At 43.1% G+C, this 19,102-nt stretch overlaps 1 protein-coding gene across 6 annotated transcripts in view; it reads left to right on the top strand.

Moving 5' to 3' along the window:
• Nucleotides 1-19,102, top strand: part of ADGRB3 (adhesion G protein-coupled receptor B3) — a 1,461,501-nt gene that overhangs the window by 763,170 nt on the left and 679,229 nt on the right. For all 6 annotated transcript variants that reach the window (XM_073569395.1, XM_073569396.1, XM_073569393.1 and 3 more), the window contains 2 exons: nucleotides 3,360-3,461; nucleotides 3,750-3,856. In XM_073569395.1, the coding sequence (XP_073425496.1) occupies nucleotides 3,360-3,461; nucleotides 3,750-3,856 (209 nt within the window). The remainder of the gene's footprint in view (nucleotides 1-3,359; nucleotides 3,462-3,749; nucleotides 3,857-19,102) is intronic.

Genomic DNA, 19,102 nt, shown 5'->3' with positions numbered 1-19,102 from the left:
TCAATGGGAGCAGAAATTACCGAATATGTTCGGAACCAATCATAAAACATACATTCAGCACAAATATTGTTCAAATATGGCTCGAATATGTCAAAATCAGATTCGGGGACAAAATCCAAACAAATTCGCTCATCTCTAATTATCAGCTGATTTCCAGACACACACAAACACAAACTGGATCTGTAAGTCTTGGTCAAACCTGCCTTCCAATAATTGAGATCCTTGCTATATTTCTGTCATTGTATTACTATTTGACAGAGTAAAAGTAAATTTTGGGCTAATTTGCACATAACTGAAGAATAAAGAGAAATATAAGCCTTAAAAGTCTATGATTTACAGAAGCTAAACAAACCTTTGCAGGCATAGCTACCAATGCTTTTGTAACCTTATACCGGCATCTAGAATTAGATTGTACATTTTCTTGACAGTCAAAATGTATGCTTTATTTTTGTTGGAAAAGGTCAAATCCTTTTTAAAATGTGTCTAGAGAAATCACCAATAAGAATTTTAGAAAGAGAACATATGAAAGTGTTTATTAGAAAGAAAAACAGAAATGAGGAAAAAAAGAAAAGTGAGGTAGAGATTCGTTATACACATTCAATGCTTCCTGTCCTCAGACTAGAACTTCTGTTAGTATGATGCCCTGCAGAAGCTGAAATAATAGGTGAAACTGCATCCTTTAAATTACTACTGGAAGTGCCACTTAATGAATCGGAAGGAGTGAGCTATACTTTTAACTCATAACTCCAGGCAAGTGTGTCATTTTACCTTTCACAGCTCTTTCTAAATGGCTTCTCTTAGACCCCAAACTTTCACTAGCACTGCTGTTTTGTTAGTTCTTTTCTTTTTTAGAATTTTCAAGTTCTAAATTCTTTCTCACTTTTCTATTACAAAAATAAAATAATATATTTTACAAACAGAAATGTTTGGGGTTGAATAATCCTCCTAAATTAATAATAAGTAATCTTTCGTCTAGTTAACAGTGTCCAATGACATTTGACTCTTTTTACACAGATGTATCCAAGCTTACTTTTCTTTTAAGTCTTTCTGCTTATCCAAAATGTCAACACTTTTTTTGTAAAAAAAAAATCCATCAAAAATCTTAAAATCACATCACAATCACTGGGCAGCCTTAAATAGAAAAGTTCAGTGATAAAATCTAACAAAGTATTGTGCAATCATGTATTTTTTAAAGTTGTTCATCTGATGCTACACATTATAGTTTATTTTAAGCCATGAAAAGGCTTGACATACTGTATATTGTTTAGACTGTAGTGTTCTTCAACAATTGGCCTTGGGCCACCTGTAGCTCCTTGGCAATCAGTAAGGTACTCCATAATAATAATTACCTGCAGATACTATCTAGTCTTAAAAGGGTTGTCCACTGCAATATTTTATTGAACAATAGAAGCTATGGTGGTGTGGAAAAAACAATTATTGATCTGAAAGGCACTTGCAGTTCCTCCATACCACTGACAGAATAATCCCCTAGTCGTCTCCCTTCCACTGCATGATTCAAGTAGTAACGTTTCTCCTTGCAGTTAGTTACATGTTAATCATGCTGAGATGAGGAGACTTAAAGCCGCAATGGTTTGGCTTTTATCCTAAGTCATGTGACAAGGCTCGTTAAAGGGTCAACATTGACTTTTAGGATTGCTACTTCCAATAGGTGGTACTAGAGTTCTAGTCCTCTTCCTCTCTGAAGAGACTATTTGCATGTTTCCCAGAGGAGCATTGTGGCTTTAAGTCTTCTCATCTTGGCATGCTTAACATGTCACTCTCCATAAGGAGAAACATTACTACTTGGATCATGGTCAGACACCTCTCACACAGCCAAACCAGATCTCACACTTTGCACTGACGAGGGGCAGTATCCCGAAACACAGTGTCTGCAAATTGAGATTCTGGTTTGGCTTTTATCCTAAGTCATGTGACAAGGCTTGTTAAAGGGTCGACATTGAATTTTAGGATTACTACTTCCAAAAGGTGGCATTAAAGTTCTAGTCCTCTTCCTCTTTGAAGAAACTATTTGCACCATCCCACTGTATGTAATGTCACAAGACTCCTCCAGCCATAGGTCAATGATAAGTTAACTGATCAGTGATTGTCTGCAGCTGTCATCCACAGATTAGACCAGGAAGACTGTCTCTTAAGGTACTGTCACACTTAGCGATGCATCAGCGATCCCGACCAGCGATATGGCACAGTCAGGATCGCTGGTGCATCGCTAAGTGGTCGCTAGTGAGCTGCCACACAGGCAGATCTCACCAGCAACATAGCAGGGGTCGGGGGTCGCTACTTACCTGTCAGACGAGGCGATCCTGACGTCCTCCCGCCCGCATCCACGCGTCACTCATCGGCGCCACAGGAAGCCCAGCAGGAAGCTGATGACGAGTAACGGTCCAGGACATTCTCGCGCGATCAGCGATAACCAGCGGGGGAGCGGTCGGAGGTAAGTATCAGATATAATGATATCACTAGCAATATCGCTATAACGTCACAAAAACCTTATCGTTATAGCAATATTGCTAGCGATATCGCTTAGTGTGACAGGCCCTTTACTGCTTGGAAAGAACATTACCTCTGCAGTCAGTCAATGGCCACTGATTGGCTGAGGTGGTCACTTGTTCCCATGCTCGAAGAAGTAAGCAGTCTGGCTTGGGACATTGGCAGCAATGATGAAGGACAACAGGGGTTCAGTAAGTTAGTAGCTATTTTTATTCTAATTTTAAAAAGATTACAGGCTAATACATACAAAAAATATTGTAGTGAGCAACCGCTTCCATCACACAAGATAGGACATAGCGTAAAACAAATTAGGTGACTTGGTCCATGCTGGAGTAGAATTCTTTTAACTCGGTCATCAGCTTTCTCTTTTAATAATATCAAGTGTAGCTCAATATGACCTGACATATTGTCATATAACTATAAGACCTTTGTTGTAACGGTCCCACTACAGAGGTGGATTTGACTGGTCAATATCTTGTTAACTTGTTTCCCTACTGTCACATTACTATACTGGAAGTAGAGAGGCAAGTTGTCAACCAAGAGGGTTATTTTTTATTACTTCATCCCGGATATATAAATAGAAAAAAATAAAGCATCATATGCAATATGCCATGATACATTATGAATTGAGATAAAATGCCGCACACATCTGCAGAATATTACTTTAAAAATATGACAGGCAGAAACTGCTGGGTGAGCTATTTTTATCATGGAGCTAATGTTTTTAGAAACAAACACACTGGACTACTAAGGTTCTTTCCTCAGGCATGTTGGAAACTGAGTAGCGTGACAAATAATCTCAGAATCCTAGATGTGTGTGTTTAATATAAATCTCTCACTCTTATTCACAGCTCCTTATGAAATCTGCCCCGAGGACTATTTGATGTCTATGGTATGGAAAAGAACCCCAGCTGGAGACCTGGCATTCAATCGATGTCCTCTTAATGCTACTGGTAAATTTTTCTCCATTAAGATATATATTTATGTATTTGTTTATAAAGGATTAACAATGTGAAGGATATATATTTACTAGATTTTTATCCTCGTTTACATCACCATTATTGCACCCATATAATATTCATTTGCAGAAATAGAATTTTAAGGAAATGGAATATATTGCATAAGTCATTTGCACAATATTCTATAGCTAAATTGAGTCGCTTACGAGATTGCTTTTGTATGATTTTATCACTGCTGTTGAGGCTAACAGAAATATTTTCTGCATCCTGTGTGACTCATAGGCACCACGAGCAGACGCTGCGCGCTCAATCTTCATGGAGTAGCCTTCTGGGAACAGCCGAGCTTTGCAAGATGCATATCAGCTGAATACAGACACTTGCAGCTTTCAGTAGGTGCAAAGCCAGCTTTTGTCTTTGTTATGTTTAATTCCGATTATGTTTCTGTGTCGAAAATGTAACTCATTCATATCGAGTCCAAAATGCAGCACAGACTAAGCAACGAAAATTGCCCTGAATTCCGCGTGCTCAGATTAGCAGAAACAAACCTTAATCACTGCAAAGTCAATTTCAGTGAGCCTTCCTGGAAATGGAAAGGGAAAAAGAAGACTGTATTCATTTTGTCACATTTTGTACTCTATCAAAAGCTAGCTATGTTCTAATTTTATCAGAAATGTAGATGTTTTCTCTACTTGTCTGATCCAGGACAGTTAGGCAGTGTGCACACAGTGCATTTTTAATGTGCTTTTGCGGGGTTTTTTCAGAGCAGAACTGCCACAAAAACACTAGGGAATCCTTATGTCAGCAAAGTCAAAGATAATCATGAAGTCCTGTGCACATGATCAGTATTTTTCCTTTCAGGATTTGCTGTGCATTTAATTCCGCAGCATGTCAATTCTTTAGCCACATGCACGCATTGAGTATTTGGTGAGTTTTTTACCCCAGTATTTGTAAGCCAAAAGCAGGAGTGGGTGATAAATGCAGAAGGGGTGCAAATGTTTCTGTCATGCTTTTCCTCTGATTGTTCCACTACTGGTTTTGGCTTACAAATACTGGGGTAAAAAACTCACCAAATACTCAATGTGTGCACATGGACTTTGTGCATTTTTGCCTGCGATTTTGACCCATTGAATGCCCAGGAAAAAAAACGCATGCAAAGACAATGTATGCAAAAACGCACCAAAAACGCTGTGCAGCTTTTTTGTTGCCAAAAGATGCAGAAACCTTGTAGAAATTTCTCAATGTGCGCACTAGGGTGACCACAAAAAATCGATGTCGGAATGTTGTCCGTCTGGACCCCACAAAACGATTCCCCTTTCCAGATATTGAGATAGCCAAAATTTGAGCTTGGTCAAACGACGTTACCCCTTGCCGCTCTTCGCTCAAAGTTTGAAAAAATCCAAATTTTTGGCCAAAAAGCTGACATATGGAGCCATAACTCCAGAACGGTAAATAATAAAAACACGCTTAATATCTCAAAAGAAAGCTAATGTTGTTCTTCAAAATTTATATTTTATACATAATTGTTGTTATTTTAAGTCAAACTGAGTTACAACAGCTTTTAGCCCCAAGAACGTGACCTGGTACCACTAGGAGCAATGGAGCATACTTCGTATATTTTGTTATTAAGTGATAAATGTTGTTTTTTTTTGTATATTTTTGAGTTTAAAGTAGAAATATAACAAAAAAACAAGTAATACTGATAAGTCTAATGACATTTTTTATTTTAAAATAAAAAAATGAGGTATATAATACATACAAAACAGACACAGAAAAGATACAGACGTAGTACCTACATGAGTTGATAATTTTACATAGTTATCTAATCTATTCTAGAGCTTTTGTTAAAGTAGTTTTTGAAACGTCAGAATATAATGTTCGGCATTTGCTTACAACTTGCAGGACATATTGCTTTTGTTCTTCATCTTTTGTCATAAGGTCGTTAAAGTCGGTTATTAATTTAACACCACGCTCAGCCATATCATTAACTACTTTTAATGTTTTGACAATTTTCAATCCTTCTTGGAAGTCATTATTTTGAGGCCAGGTGTTTGGATTTTGTCTTAGGAAATCTGTGTCATGATCCAGTGTTGGATCTGGCGGTATTAAATGCATTAAGTGAACTTTTTTTCCTTTGGTTCCAAAGTGTGTCATGATTGCCCCCGGTGGCCATTAGAATTATCACGTGGTGTCGTTCATTCTAAGTTGCCCGGTGGTGGGGAATGGTATCGCACCTTAGGTTTAGGTTAATGTTCACTTAATTATGGATCAGGTGTGACACCCTATAAAGGTGTGCTCAGGGTGTTCAATCACTGCCTGTGATATTGTGAGTTTGTGTTCACTTTGAGTTGGAGAGCCTGGAGGAAGGATGGAGCTGGTGAGGAGTCCTGCGCAGCTTAGCCAGGGGGGACGTGTTTCAGCTATGGTGTCTGGACGAAGGGCTGGCATGGCGTGGTGGAGTCGCAGTGATGGTGTCAGCGGGAAGTGTCTGCATGGGCTGGTGGAGTGGCGACTATGGAGAGTGGCACTCACCATGTGGGACTTGGCTGCTGAACTGGACTCAAGCATGCTCGACTTCGTGTCAGAAGCTGAACTCATCCTTGGGACTCTGGTTCTAAGCAGCTGCAACTGGTGGTGGACTCTGCTCCAAGGTTGCACTAAGGTGAAGGATCCTGTTATGGTGATGGATCCGGGTGGAGGAGAAGACGCACGCAGGTGGTGGGCTCTGTTGCTAGGAGCGTACGCAACAGAGCAAAGCTAAGTGGTGTTCCCCCTGTATTGTCTCTTTCCTCATGTGTGTTATTAGTGCAGTGGTGGGATTAGTCTCCGCACCGACCCATTCCCTAGTGAGGGTTTATGGTCAGGGTGAGCAATTGCGTAAAGGTACGCGTGCGGCGACAGGTGCGGAGCCTGTTTAGGGAATGTAAGGAGTGCAGGGACACTGGCTCAGGGGAGCTTAGGAGGTCTCCATGTCCCCATTCCCTATCGCAGGGCCCACCATTGTTAAAGTTTCCCAGGTTCCCCCTTTATTATTTAAATTCGCCTTACTGGAGGCGGGGTTTCCAGATTTTATGTATAACGTGTAATTCCCAAATTCGCCAGGTGGAGGCGGCGTATCCACCTGCACGTTTTATTTAAATGCGCCCCACTGGAGGCGGTGTATCCAGGGTCACGTGTGTCACATGGGTTCGCCATGCGGAAACATCTGCGTGCAGACACACGTGATCATGACAATCTGTTTTTATATTAAATCGGTCAAAGAATGTAAATGTTTCTTTGGTAAGTAAATTTACCAAACCTCCATCAACTACCTCTTTTAATTTTTCTTTCCTAACTTTTGGATTTACAACCCTAGCATGCTCTGATGGTTCATCTGTGCTACTGAGCAATTTATTAGCCATTAACAACTTTTCATCGTCTGTAATGGTGGGATCAAAAAGCGATAATCCCACCAACTCTGCATTCAAATACCACAAATGGTTCGAAAATTTGGTCAGGGCTATTTCTGCAATGTCGTTGTCACATTCTTTATAGTCTAACAGACTATGCAAAATACCTAAATCTTGCTTTGGCGCAAGATGAGCTTTTGGAGCATTGAACCAAGCTTTACAATAAATTTTAACTAGGAAAACAGCAATGGCACGCACAGAACTTTCTTCTTCTTTAGACATCTTAAATTGACGACGAAAAATGAACATTTTTAAGCAGTAAATAGCCTTTGCCATCCACCTAGCGTGATGAATGGCTCCTGGAGTTCTAAAACCCACAACATTGCCGTCTAGTGATCCAACAAATACGAGAACCAACTGCAACAGTTCCTTGTAGTCATCTCTGGGGTGGCTCTCAGTTAATTTGGTCTCAAATTCAGCAGTAACATTTGCAATTACTTCTGGAGTTAGCTGCTTTTGTATTAGATTGTCACTGATACCTGTGTCGTATTTTCCTTTGTCTATCTTGGGCCACGCAGTGAGGAATCTTTTGAAAATGTCACGATGAGGTCCAGTGGTTGATCCCATTTTTGTGTCGAATACGCCTCTTAACACAATTTCCAAGATATGGTGACGGCAAGCTAGGTGTAGCAATTCTCTTCCTAACATTTGCTCCAATAGGACGCATGCTCCTTTGAATCTTCCCGTGTTCGATGCTGCAGTGTCGAAGCACATCACCTTGACGGTGTTGGGAAGACCCCATTCCTGTAGGCATTCATATATGGCTACGGCTTGCTCTTCTCCAGGGCTGCTTGCTGTTACAGGAACTCCCAGCAGCTGTTCCTTTTCGCCATATGAAATAGCAATAGCTATTCGCTCACATTGCTCATGTTTTAAAACACCCGGTAAAAGTTTACCATCCCAATGGACAGCCACGGGCTCTTTTTCAGGAATGTTTACTTTATCTAAAAAATTTTTAGTATATTGTTCTCTGAACATTTGCCTTCTAGAATGTAATAAAGTTTTCGAGACTTTGTACTCAAGAGGGTCAAGGTTTAGTGCTTCTAGAGTAGCTATTAAAATTCTCGTGGCATTTCTGTCGGATACCTTACATCGATCTAACACAATGGATAATTTCATGTTTAAAATCTCTTTAACGCCCCTTGCAAATGAAACTTTCATCCTCTTGCTCTCAGATGGTCCTGGATCTTCTGCAGCTTCTTCAGGGATGTCCATTTCCTCCAAGCTCTCAAGTTCCTGGTAGATGCTGTCCTCTTCAGTATCTTCTTCTTTTCCTTCTTCGAGCTTGTCTTCATCATCCGTCTCTAAGAAGCAACAAAAGAAAGAGAAAAAAAAGACTATAAAAACTTGTCGTTTTAGCAGAATAGTAATACATAGGTACTAAATTACCTACTTCTAATTATCAATAGGTATTATTTTAAGAATATAAACTCAATCATAAAGATGCCAAATGATGCTCTCATGTACAATTTTCTTTCAATTATAATGAAACTATTTACTTATTTGTTTATCTACTTTTTAGAATAATAATAATAACTAGATGTGTATTTCCTGAAGGAAGTACAGATAGTGGTTTGAAATGCTGCCCAGGCTGCCCCTTTAAGAGAGACTTGCCTGCTGCACCTGCAAGACTTTCAACTCAGGATACGTTTTAACTGTGGGTGCCTCTCAGGGGCCACTTTGGCCTCAGGGTCCGATTTTGTGGGTGGGGCCCGATTTTGTGGGTGGGGCACCTCAGGGTCCGATTTGGTGGGCGGGGCCCCTCAGGGTCGGATTTGGTGGGCGGGACCCCTCAGAATCCGATTTGGTGGGCAGGGGCACTCTGGGTCCGATTTGGTGGGTGGGACCCCTCAGGGTCCCATTTGGTGGGTGGGGCCACTCTGGGTCCGATTTCAAGGCCTGGGTGGCTCAGCCTCCGATTTGTAGGCCAGGGTCGATCAGATTTGCATTTGTGCTTGGGTTTCCCTTTAAGAGCTGATATTATTTGGCAAAAACGCTGTCCTGCTGGGGTCATGCAAAGTTTGTAGGCGTTGGCATAGTAACTGGGTGTGCCTGTGCATATCAATGAGCTTAACTGCCACCTCACCACTGCCCCATGTTTTCCCTATGGCAAAATTGTCCCATTGAAATGCATTGACACAGTGCATTCCAATGACAGGAAAATGTTTTTTCAAATGCAAATTGTGCAAAAACTACAAATCTGATCGACACGAAAAATACTTAGCACACCACTCGTGGATGCTGGCTTCGAAACGACGCCTCAACGGAGTCTGTGCGTGTAGCGGTGCGGGCCGCATTAATTGCGGAAATTAACTGAATAATAATAATAATACTAGATGTGTATTTCCTGAAGGAAGTACAGATAGTGGTTTGAAATGGTGCCTGGGCTGCCCCTTTAAGAGAGACTTGGCTGCTGCCCCTGCAAGACTTTCAACTCAGGATCCGTTTTAAATGTGGGTGCCTCTCAGGGGCCACTTTGGCCTCAGGGTCTGATTTAGTGGGTGGGGCCCCTCAGGATCCGATTCGGTGGCCTGGGCTCCTCAGGATTTGAATTAGTGGCCGGGATTCCTCAGGGTCCAATTTTGTGAGTGTGGCCCCTCAGGGTCTGATTTTGTGGGTGTGGCCTCTCAGGGTCCGATTTTGTGGGTTTGGCCCCTCAGGGTCCGATTTTGTGGGTGGGTCCCCTCAGGGTCCAATTTTGTGGGTGGGTCCCCTCAGGGTCCAATTTTATGGGTGGGGCCCCTCAAGGTCCGATTTTATGGGTGGGGCCCCTCAAGGTCCGATTTTGTGGGTGGGGCCCCTCATGGTCTGATTTTGTGGGTGGGGCCCCTCAGGGTATGATTTTGTGGCCAGGGCCCCTCAGGGTACGATTTTATGGCCGGGGCCCCTCAGGGTCTGATTTTATGGCCGGGGCCCCTCAGGGTCTGATTTTGTGGGTGGGGCCCCTCAGGGTCCGATTTTGTGGCCGGAACCCCTCAGGGTCCGACTTTGTGGCCGGGGCCCCTCATGGTCCGATTTTGTGGCCGGGGCACCTCAGGGTCCGATTTTGTGGCGAGGGCCCCTCAGAGCCCGATTTTGTGGCTGGGGCCCCTCAGGGTCTGATTTTGTTGGTTGGGCCCCTCAGGGTCCGATTTTGAGGGTGGGGCCCCTCAGGGTCCGATTTTGTGGGTGGGGCCCCTCAGAGTCCGATTTGGTTGGCGGGGCCCCTCAGGGTTCGATTTTGTGGCCGGGTCTCTCAGGGTCCGATTTTGTGGCTGGGGCCCCTCAGGGTCCGATTTTGTGGTTGGGGCCCCTCAGGGTCCGGTTTTGTGGTTGGGGCCCCTCAGGGTCCAGTTTTGTGGCCGGAGCCCCTCAGGGTCCGATTTCGTGGACGGGGCCCCTCAGGGTCCGATTTTGTAGCTGGGGCCCCTCAGGGTCCGATTTTGTGGCCGGGGCCCCTCAGGGTCCGATTTTGTGGTTGGGCCGCTCAGGGTCCGATTTTGTGGCCGAGGCCCCTCAGGGTCCGATATTGTGGCCGAGGCCCCTCAGGGTCCGATTTTGTGGGTGGGGCCCCTCAGGGTCCGATTTTGTGGCTGGGGCCCCTCAGGGTCCGATTTTGTAGATTGGGCCCCTCAGGGTCCGAATTTGTGGCCGGGGCCCCTCAGGGTTCGATTTTGTGGTTGGGGCCCCTCAGGGTCTGATTTTGTGGCCGGGTCTACTCAGGGTCTGATTTTGAGGGCGGGGCCCCTCAGGGTCTGATTTGGTGGGCGGGGCCCCCAGGGTCCAATTTTGTGGGTGGGGCCCCTCTGGGTTCGATTTTGTGGCCCGGGTCTCTCAGGGTCCGATTTTGTGGCCGGGGCCCCTCAGTGTCCGATTTTGTGGTTGGGGCCCCTCAGGGTCCGATTTTGTGATTGGGGGCCCTCAGGATCCGATTTTGTGGGTGGGGCCCTCAGAGTCCGATTTGGTTGGTGGGGCCCCTCAGGGTCCGATTTTGTGGTTGGGGCCCCTCATGGTCTGATTTTGTGGTTGGGGCCCCTCAGGGTCCGGTTTTGTGGTTGGGGGCCCTCAGGGTCCGATTTTGTGGCCGGGGCCCCTCAGGGTCTGATTTCGTGGTTGGGGCCCCTCAGGGTCCGATTTTGTGGCCGGCGCCCCTCAGTGTCCGATTTCGTGGCCGGGGCACCTCAGGGTCCGATTTTGTGGCCGGGGCCCCTCAGGGTCCGATTTTGTGGCTGGGGCCCCTCAGGGTCCGATTTTGTGGATGGGCTGCTCAGGGTCCAATTTTGTGGCCGGGGCCTTTCAGGTTCCGATTTTGTGGCCGGGGCCCCTCAGGGTCCGATTTTGTGGGTGGGGCCCCTCAGGGTCCGATTTTGTGGCCAGGGCCCCTCAGGGTCTGATTTTGTGATTGGGGCCCCTCAGGGTCTGATTTTGTGGCCGGGTCTACTCAGGGTCTGATTTTGTGGGTGGGGCCCCTTAGGGTCTGATTTTGTGGGTGGAGCCCCCTGGGTCCATTTTGGTGGGTGGGGCCACTCTGGATCCGATTTGGTGGGCGGGGCCCCTCAGGGTCTGATTTGGTGGGCGGGGCCCCTCGGGGTCTGATTTGGTGGGCAGGGCTCCTCAGGGTCCAATTTGGTGGGCGTGGCCTCTCTCGGTCCGATTTAGTGGGCAGTGCCCCTCAGGGTCCGATTTTAAGGCCGGGGTGGCTCAGCCTCCGATTTGGAGCCTGGGGTCACTCAGCTTTCGATTTGGCGCGTCGGCCCTTTAAGACTCATTTCGGTGCGGCGGCCCTTTAAGAATCACTTTGGCGCTTCGGCCCTTTAAGAGCCAGTTTGGCTCACTGGGCTTCTAAATACACTTTGGAGCACATTCTCTCTCAGGGGCATGTGTCATGTGATGAAGCTAGATTTGCATTTGTGCTGTGGGTTTCACTTTAAGAGCTGATATTATGTGGTAGAAGCTCTGTTCTGGAGATGTCATGTGACGTTCGTAGGCGTTGGCATAGTAACTGGTTCTGCCTGCGCATATCAATGAGCTCAACTGCCATTTCAATCGCCTCAGGGCACATTTTGCCATTTCCCCATTCAAATGCATTGGAGACAATTCATTCCAATGACGGGAAAAAAAATTTCTAAAGCAAATTGCGCAAAAACTACAAATCTGATCGACACGAAAAATACTTAGCACACCTCTCATGGACGCTGGCTTCGAAACGACACCTCAACGGAGTCTGTGCGTGTAGCGGTTCGGGCTGTATTAATTGCGGAAATCAACTTAATAATAATAAGAAGAATAAGTTAGCAGCGTTCGGATTACAATATAGTGGTTTTTCAAACCACTATAATGAAATAAACTCACCAATATCAAAAGTTTCTTCTTGGATTTGTCGGTTCATTTTTGCAAGTTCCTTTTGCGCCTTGATTTCTTCAGCTCGAGACAACTTGAGATCCACTCCAGCCATGGAACCTGGGCGGCCCTTCTGCCTCTGTTTCACGAGAAATGCCTTATCTTCTTCCAATTTCATCAGAGCCAAGGCATCTTGTTGAGCAATATCAAAGAGATCATTCAACTTTTCAACAAACTGTTTAAATTTGTTCTTGGCCGTTTCCGATGTTTTCTTCCAGTCTTTTTGAAGACTTCTCCACTCGGCGTGAAGTTTTTCCAGCTTAGTAATTGCATCTTGCTCATGTTTAGTTGGGATTCGAGCTTTCCCCCAAAAAATGAACACTTCTCGTATGGTCAGTTTTGCTGATTCTCTTACAGTTAATTTCACAGTACGTAAATTATAAAATAAAGCACATAAGACTTGACGATTTGAGGGTAGTTTACAACCGGTGATCTGGTGAATGGGATAGCCCACAAGAAATAATTTATCCTTGTTCCGGCTTTGTACACCTGATGTGAATGCCATTTCAGAGTCCAATAGGTAAATAACAGTTAACTAGAAAAACGAAACAAAATATATTACAAACTTTAATTTCAATAAAATATTTTCAGATATCTTTTAAAATAATACTATAATATCGCGCATCACCCCTACTCTGGAACTCTCTACCACAACATATCAGACTCTCACCTACCATCGAAACCTTCAAAAAGAGCCTGAAGACCCACCTCTTCCGACAAGCCTATAACCTGCAGTAACCACCGATCGACCAAACCGCTGCACGACCAGCTCTACCCTCGCCTACTGTATTATCACCCACATCTTGTAGATTGTGAGCCCTCGCGGGCAGGGTCCTCTCTCCTCCTGTACCAGTTATGACTTGTATTGTTTAAGATTATTGTACTTTTATTATGTATACCCCTCCTTACATGTAAAGCGCCTTGGAATAAATGGCGCTATAACAATAAATAATAATAATAATAGCTATAAAAACAATAACACACACACTTGGAAAATTTAAAAAAAATGTTAAAATATCTTCACTGGATAATTGTTCCATCTAACCAGCTCAAAGGCACTTTAGAAACTAAACTGAATAAATAAAAGGTCGGTTGTACGCTGAAGTAAAATCACCATCCCTAAAATAGAAATTACATGCACCTTGTGTGTAACATATAAATTTTGAAGAACAACATTAGCTTTCTTTTGAGATATTAAGCGTGTTTTTATTATTTACCATTCTGGAGTTATGGCTCCATATGTCAGCTTTTTGGCCAAAAATTTGGATTTTTTCAAACTTTGAGCAACGAGCGGCATGGGTTAACGTCGTTTGATCGAGCTCAAATTTTGGCTATCTCAATATCTGGAAAGGGGAATCGTTTTGTGGGGTCCAGACGAACAAGGTTCCGACATTTTTTTCCCCCCATATGAGATCCGGTCACCCTAGTGCGCACATACCCTTATTGTCCATATGAATTTTTCATCAATATAGCTGGGAATATGTGCTCCCACTGTAATTATGTGACATAGAGGGAAGAAAGGAAGAAAGAGAGCACTTTTTGTTGGACCAAAGTGCATGCACTGAATTTATTTTTTTTATCAAAAGAAATTTGTTTTGCTTGTGCTAATAGTGTATGGATTACGGGATGGGATACAACAGCTGACAGGTATGGTATATTGTTGCTTTTTTATTTTATCTTTATTACAGGAGATCGAGGGCTTTGCATGGATTAGGTGTGGTTGTAAGTATGGTTTAATTAAGAATAATAAAGGAGTCTTCTGTATCTTTATTTCAATTAAAGGACTTTTTTCAGGTTGTGTTTTATTCACAATTTGACTATGGGATTAGTAATAGGGGTGCCTTATTGACGCCTCTCCATTACTAACCTCTGGGCTTCATGTCACAAAGGTGACACCAACCCCCCCAACTATTACCCTATATGCCACCGCGACAGGGCAGTGGGAAGAGCAAGTCTATGTGCCAGAATTGACGCATCTTCGAGATGGGTCTTTTCTGGGGTGACTGAGAGCTGATGTTTTTAGCCAGGGGGGCAGTATTCAAGGCCCCTTCCAAGGCAATTAACACCAGCCCTCAGCTGTCTGCATAGCCATTACCGGCTATTAATTATAGGGGCACCCCACACCATTTTTTCCTTAAAATAATCTTTTATTAATTAAATACATGTCCAGTATTTTGCACACACTATACTAACTCTGTTTGTCACTGAAATCTATATATTTACCTATTCTAGATGGATTTACTGTGTGTAATCCATCTCTCCTATCCTGTTGGCTCCTGCAGTGATTTTACAGAAGCCGGCTAATGAATTACCGGCTATTCTTCTATATCTCTCTCTCTGCAGTATAAATATATATATATATATACAGTTGTGGCCAAAAGTATTGACACCCCTGCAATTCTGTCAGATAATACTCAGTTTCTTCCTGAAAATGATTGCAAACACAAATTCTTTGGTATTATTATCTTCATTTAATTTGTCTTAAATGAAAAAACACAAAAAGAATTGTCCTAAAGCCAAATTGGATATAGTTCCACACCAAACATAAAAAAGAGGGTGGACAAAAGTATTGGCACTGTTCAAAAAATCATGTGATGCTTCTCTAATATGTGTAATTAACAGCACCTGTAACTTACCTGTGGCACCTAACAGGTGTTAGTAATAACTAAATCACACTTGCAGCCAGTTGATATGGATTAAAGTTGACTTAACCTCTATCCTGTGTACTTGTGTGTACCACATTGAGCATGGAGAAAAGAAAGAAGACCAAAGAACTGTCTGAGGACTTGAGAAACCAAATTGTGAGGAAGCATGAGCAATCTCAAGGCTACAAGTCCATCTCCAAAGACCTGAATGTTCCTGTGTCTACCGTGCGCAGTGTCATCAAGAAGTTTAAAGCCCATGGCACTGTGGCTAACCTCCCTAGATGTGGACGGAAAAGAAAAATTGACAAGAGATTTCAACGCAAGATTGTGCGGATGTTGGATAAAGAACCTCGGCTAACATCCAAACAAGTTCAAGCTGCCCTGCAGTCCGAGGGTACAACAGTGTCAACCCGTACAATCCGTCGGCGTCTGAATGAAAATGGACTGCATGGTAGGAGACCCAGGAAGACCCCACTTCTTACCCCGAGACATAAAAAAGCCAGACTGGAGTTTGCCAAAACTTACCTGAAAAATCCTAAAATGTTTTGGAAGAATGTTCTCTGGTCAGATGAGACAAAAGTAGAGCTTTTTGGGCAAAGACATCAACATAGAGTTTAAAGGAGAAAAAAAGAGGCATTCAAAAAAAAGAACACGGTCCCTACGATCAAACATGGTGGAGGTTCCCTGATGTTTTGGGGTTGCTTTGCTGCCTCTGGCACTGGACTGCTTGACCGTGTGCATGGCATTATGAAGTCTGAAGATTACCAACAAATTTTGCAGCATATTGTAGGGCCCAGTGTGAGAAAGCTGGGTCTCCCTCAGAGGTCATGGGTCTTCCAGCAGGACAATGACCCAAAACACACTTCAAAAAGCACTAGAAAATGGTTTGAGAGAAAGCACTGGAGACTTCTAAGGTGGCCAGCAATGAGTTCAGACCTGAATCCTATAGAACACCTGTGGAGAGATCTAAAAATGGCAGTTTGGAGAAGGCACCCTTCAAATATCAGGGACCTGGAGCAGTTTGCCAAAGAAGAATGGTCTAAAATTCCAGTAGAGCATTGTAAGAAACTCATTGATGGTTACCAGAAGTGGTTGGTCGCAGTTATTTTTGCTAAAGGTTGTGCAACCAAGTATTAGGCTGAGGGTGCCAATACTTTTGTCTGGCCCATTTCTGGAGTTTTGTGTGAAATGATCAATGTTTTGCTTTTTTGCTTCATTCACTTTTGTGTTTTTTCATTTAAGACAAATTAAATGAAGATAATAATACCAAAGAATTTGTGTTTGCAATCATTTTCAGGAAGAAACTGAGTATTATCTGACAGAATTGCAGGGGTGTCAATACTTTTGGCCACAACTGTATATATATATATACACATATACATGCCACTGACATATATATATGTATTCTATGTTTATATATCTATTCTTTTCTAACCTGTCAGTGTGATTTTACTGTACACCGCACATGAATTGCCGGCTTTTCAAAGGACACTGGTGCGTAAAAATTGGACAGCACATGGTGCGAGTGCTGTGCGATTTCTTCTCACATCCATTGACTTGCATTGGTGAGTCTCGTCTGAGAAACGCAGCAAATCGCAGCATGCTGCAATTTTTTTCTCAGTTTGATTTCAGCTGACAAAAAAAATCACAGATGAGATATAACCCATTGAATAACATTGGTCCGAGTGCAGTCCGATTTTTTTATCGGCTTGCACTCATCCGTATTTCTCACCAATTAGTATGAGCTCTTAACGTAAATCTAAGAGAAGTAAATATTTTAAAGGGAACCTTAATGCTAGCTTACTTTACATTATTCATAATTATACTCCTCAGCTGCTGCAGAAGCTGTTTTTGAAGAATAAGGCTAGGTTCAAATATGTGTTTATCACAGTCTGCATATAGATTGCAATGTGTATCACAGCCCATGTACAGATCGCAATGTGTATCACAGTCCGTGTACACATCACAATGTGTATCACATTCCGCGTACAGATCACAATGTGTATCACATTCCGCGTACAGATCACAATGTGTATCACAGTTCGCGTACAGATCACAATGTGTATCACAGTCCACGTACAGATAGCAGTGTGTATCAGAGTCCGCATAGAGATCACAGTGTGTATCACAGTCTGCGTATAGATCGCAATGTGTATCACAGTCCGCGTACAGATAACAATGTGCATCACAGTCCACATACAGATCACAATGTGTATCACAGTCCGCATACAGATCACAATGGGTAGCACAGTCCGCGTACAGATCACAATGTGTATCACAGTCCACATATAGATCGCAGTGTGTCAGAGTCCGCATACAGATCACAATTCTTTTACAGATCTGTCAATTTAAATTGATATTTTTTATAATATGATTAAGTAATTGCTTTATTTACTGCACAGTTCACAAAGGAATTTATATGCTGGAACATTTTTCCTTGTTTTGCTTTCATTCCTATTTAATGTAATCCTCAAGAAATGGGCTAAAGTAATGTACAACTGTCACTGAGTGACTCCCACCTTAAAAGCTTTTAACTAATCATGTATTACCTCTGAGCTTTGGTGCATTAACATGTCTTACAACAACTAAACAGGTTGCTCAAAATTTTGACAGTTGTTTTTTGACAGCAATTAATGATATCTGAAAAAAATTTTTTATTTTGCTCAGTGGTTTTTATCCAATTAGATTTGTAAAATAGGTAGGTCTGACTCCTGATTTATGACATCAAATAATATTTTATTTTGTATTGTTATATTGCAGTTTATTCATTTAGCTAATATTTATGCTAGGTAGGTATGGATGGCCTACATGTTACATTAAGAAAATTAAGTAAAGTGTTTCCAATAGATAAAACACCTTGTAATTTTTAATTTTTCCATAGAGAGCACTCAAGAAAAAGTAATGTGACAATTGCCAAGGTAATTGCTACTAAGGGCTCGTATACATGGCCATATATTCAGTCCAAGTGCAATCCGACAAAACATTGGATTGCACTCGGACCAATGGGGGGCTATGCACATTTCAGAATTTCTCCTCGTACCAAGCAAGTCTGAAGAAAAATCACTAAACCCATATTTGATCCAATATTTGGATTGCATTCGGCCATGCAGGTCAATGAAACATTGGATTGTACTCAGATGACATCTGAGTGTAGTCCAAATACCATGGACTGACGGAATGTAGAAGATGGAAGCTTTTTCAACATCTACTCCTCATAAGAGAAGTTCTGATCACACTATGCTCACACTCTGATCATACCCTGATCAAGCTTTGATCACAGTGCGATTTGCATAATCTACCCGATTTTTCTCAGATGGAAAAACATACGGTCATCTGCACTGAGCCTTATGGTGCAATCCTTATATAACTCAGTTGATGAAATGCTATCACTGATCCCAAGGCTTAGGCTGGAGTCACACATAGCGACTCACCAGCGATCCTGACAATGATATCAATGTGTCAGGTTCACTGGTGAATCGCTATGTGATCGCTGGTGAGCTGTCAAACAGACAGCTTCACCAGCGATCATCACAGCGACGCCCAGCGCCCGGCGTTGCTGTGCACGTTAGTAACCAGCGCGCTGGTGCAGGAAGCTGGTAATTAATGTACACATCGGGTATCCAAGGGACGTGCGTCCCTAGATACCCGATGTGTACGTTAGTTACCAGCTCCCTGCATCAGTGCGCTGGTAACTAACGTACACATCGGGTATCTAAGGGACGCACGTCCCTTGGATACCCGATGTGTACATTAGTTACCAGCAGATCGCTGGTCTCCCACCTGTCACACGCAGCGATGCGTGGTGGCCAGCGGGAGACCAGCGACCAAAAAAAAGTCCTGGCCTTTCCTGCAGCGATCAGCGATACCAAAGTTTGTGACTCAGCAGCGATCTTGCTAGCGAGATCGCTATGTGTGACGGGGCCTTTACTCCAAACTAGAGCTTTGCTTTGAACACTTGCTTTAACATTCTGCTGCTCTGGTATAATATTTTAGTAGCTAAAAAGGTTGTTTTGAACATGAGACTAACCTGTTTATAACAGTTTACTGGCACCATACCCCTTTAAAGGGAACCTGCCAGCTTATACATGTTGCCTGATCCATGGCACGACTTATGCCATGTATATGGGGCTCTAAAATGCTGCGGAGTTTCAGACAAAAACACACT

The sequence above is a fragment of the Dendrobates tinctorius genome, unplaced genomic scaffold, assembly GCF_039654945.1.
Source record: "Dendrobates tinctorius isolate UK_male_01 unplaced genomic scaffold, ASM3965494v1 ptg000024l, whole genome shotgun sequence".
NCBI lineage: Eukaryota > Metazoa > Chordata > Amphibia > Anura > Dendrobatidae > Dendrobates > Dendrobates tinctorius.
The sequence above is the reverse complement of the archived record's forward strand: the minus strand, read 5'-3'. Positions and strand labels throughout refer to the sequence as shown.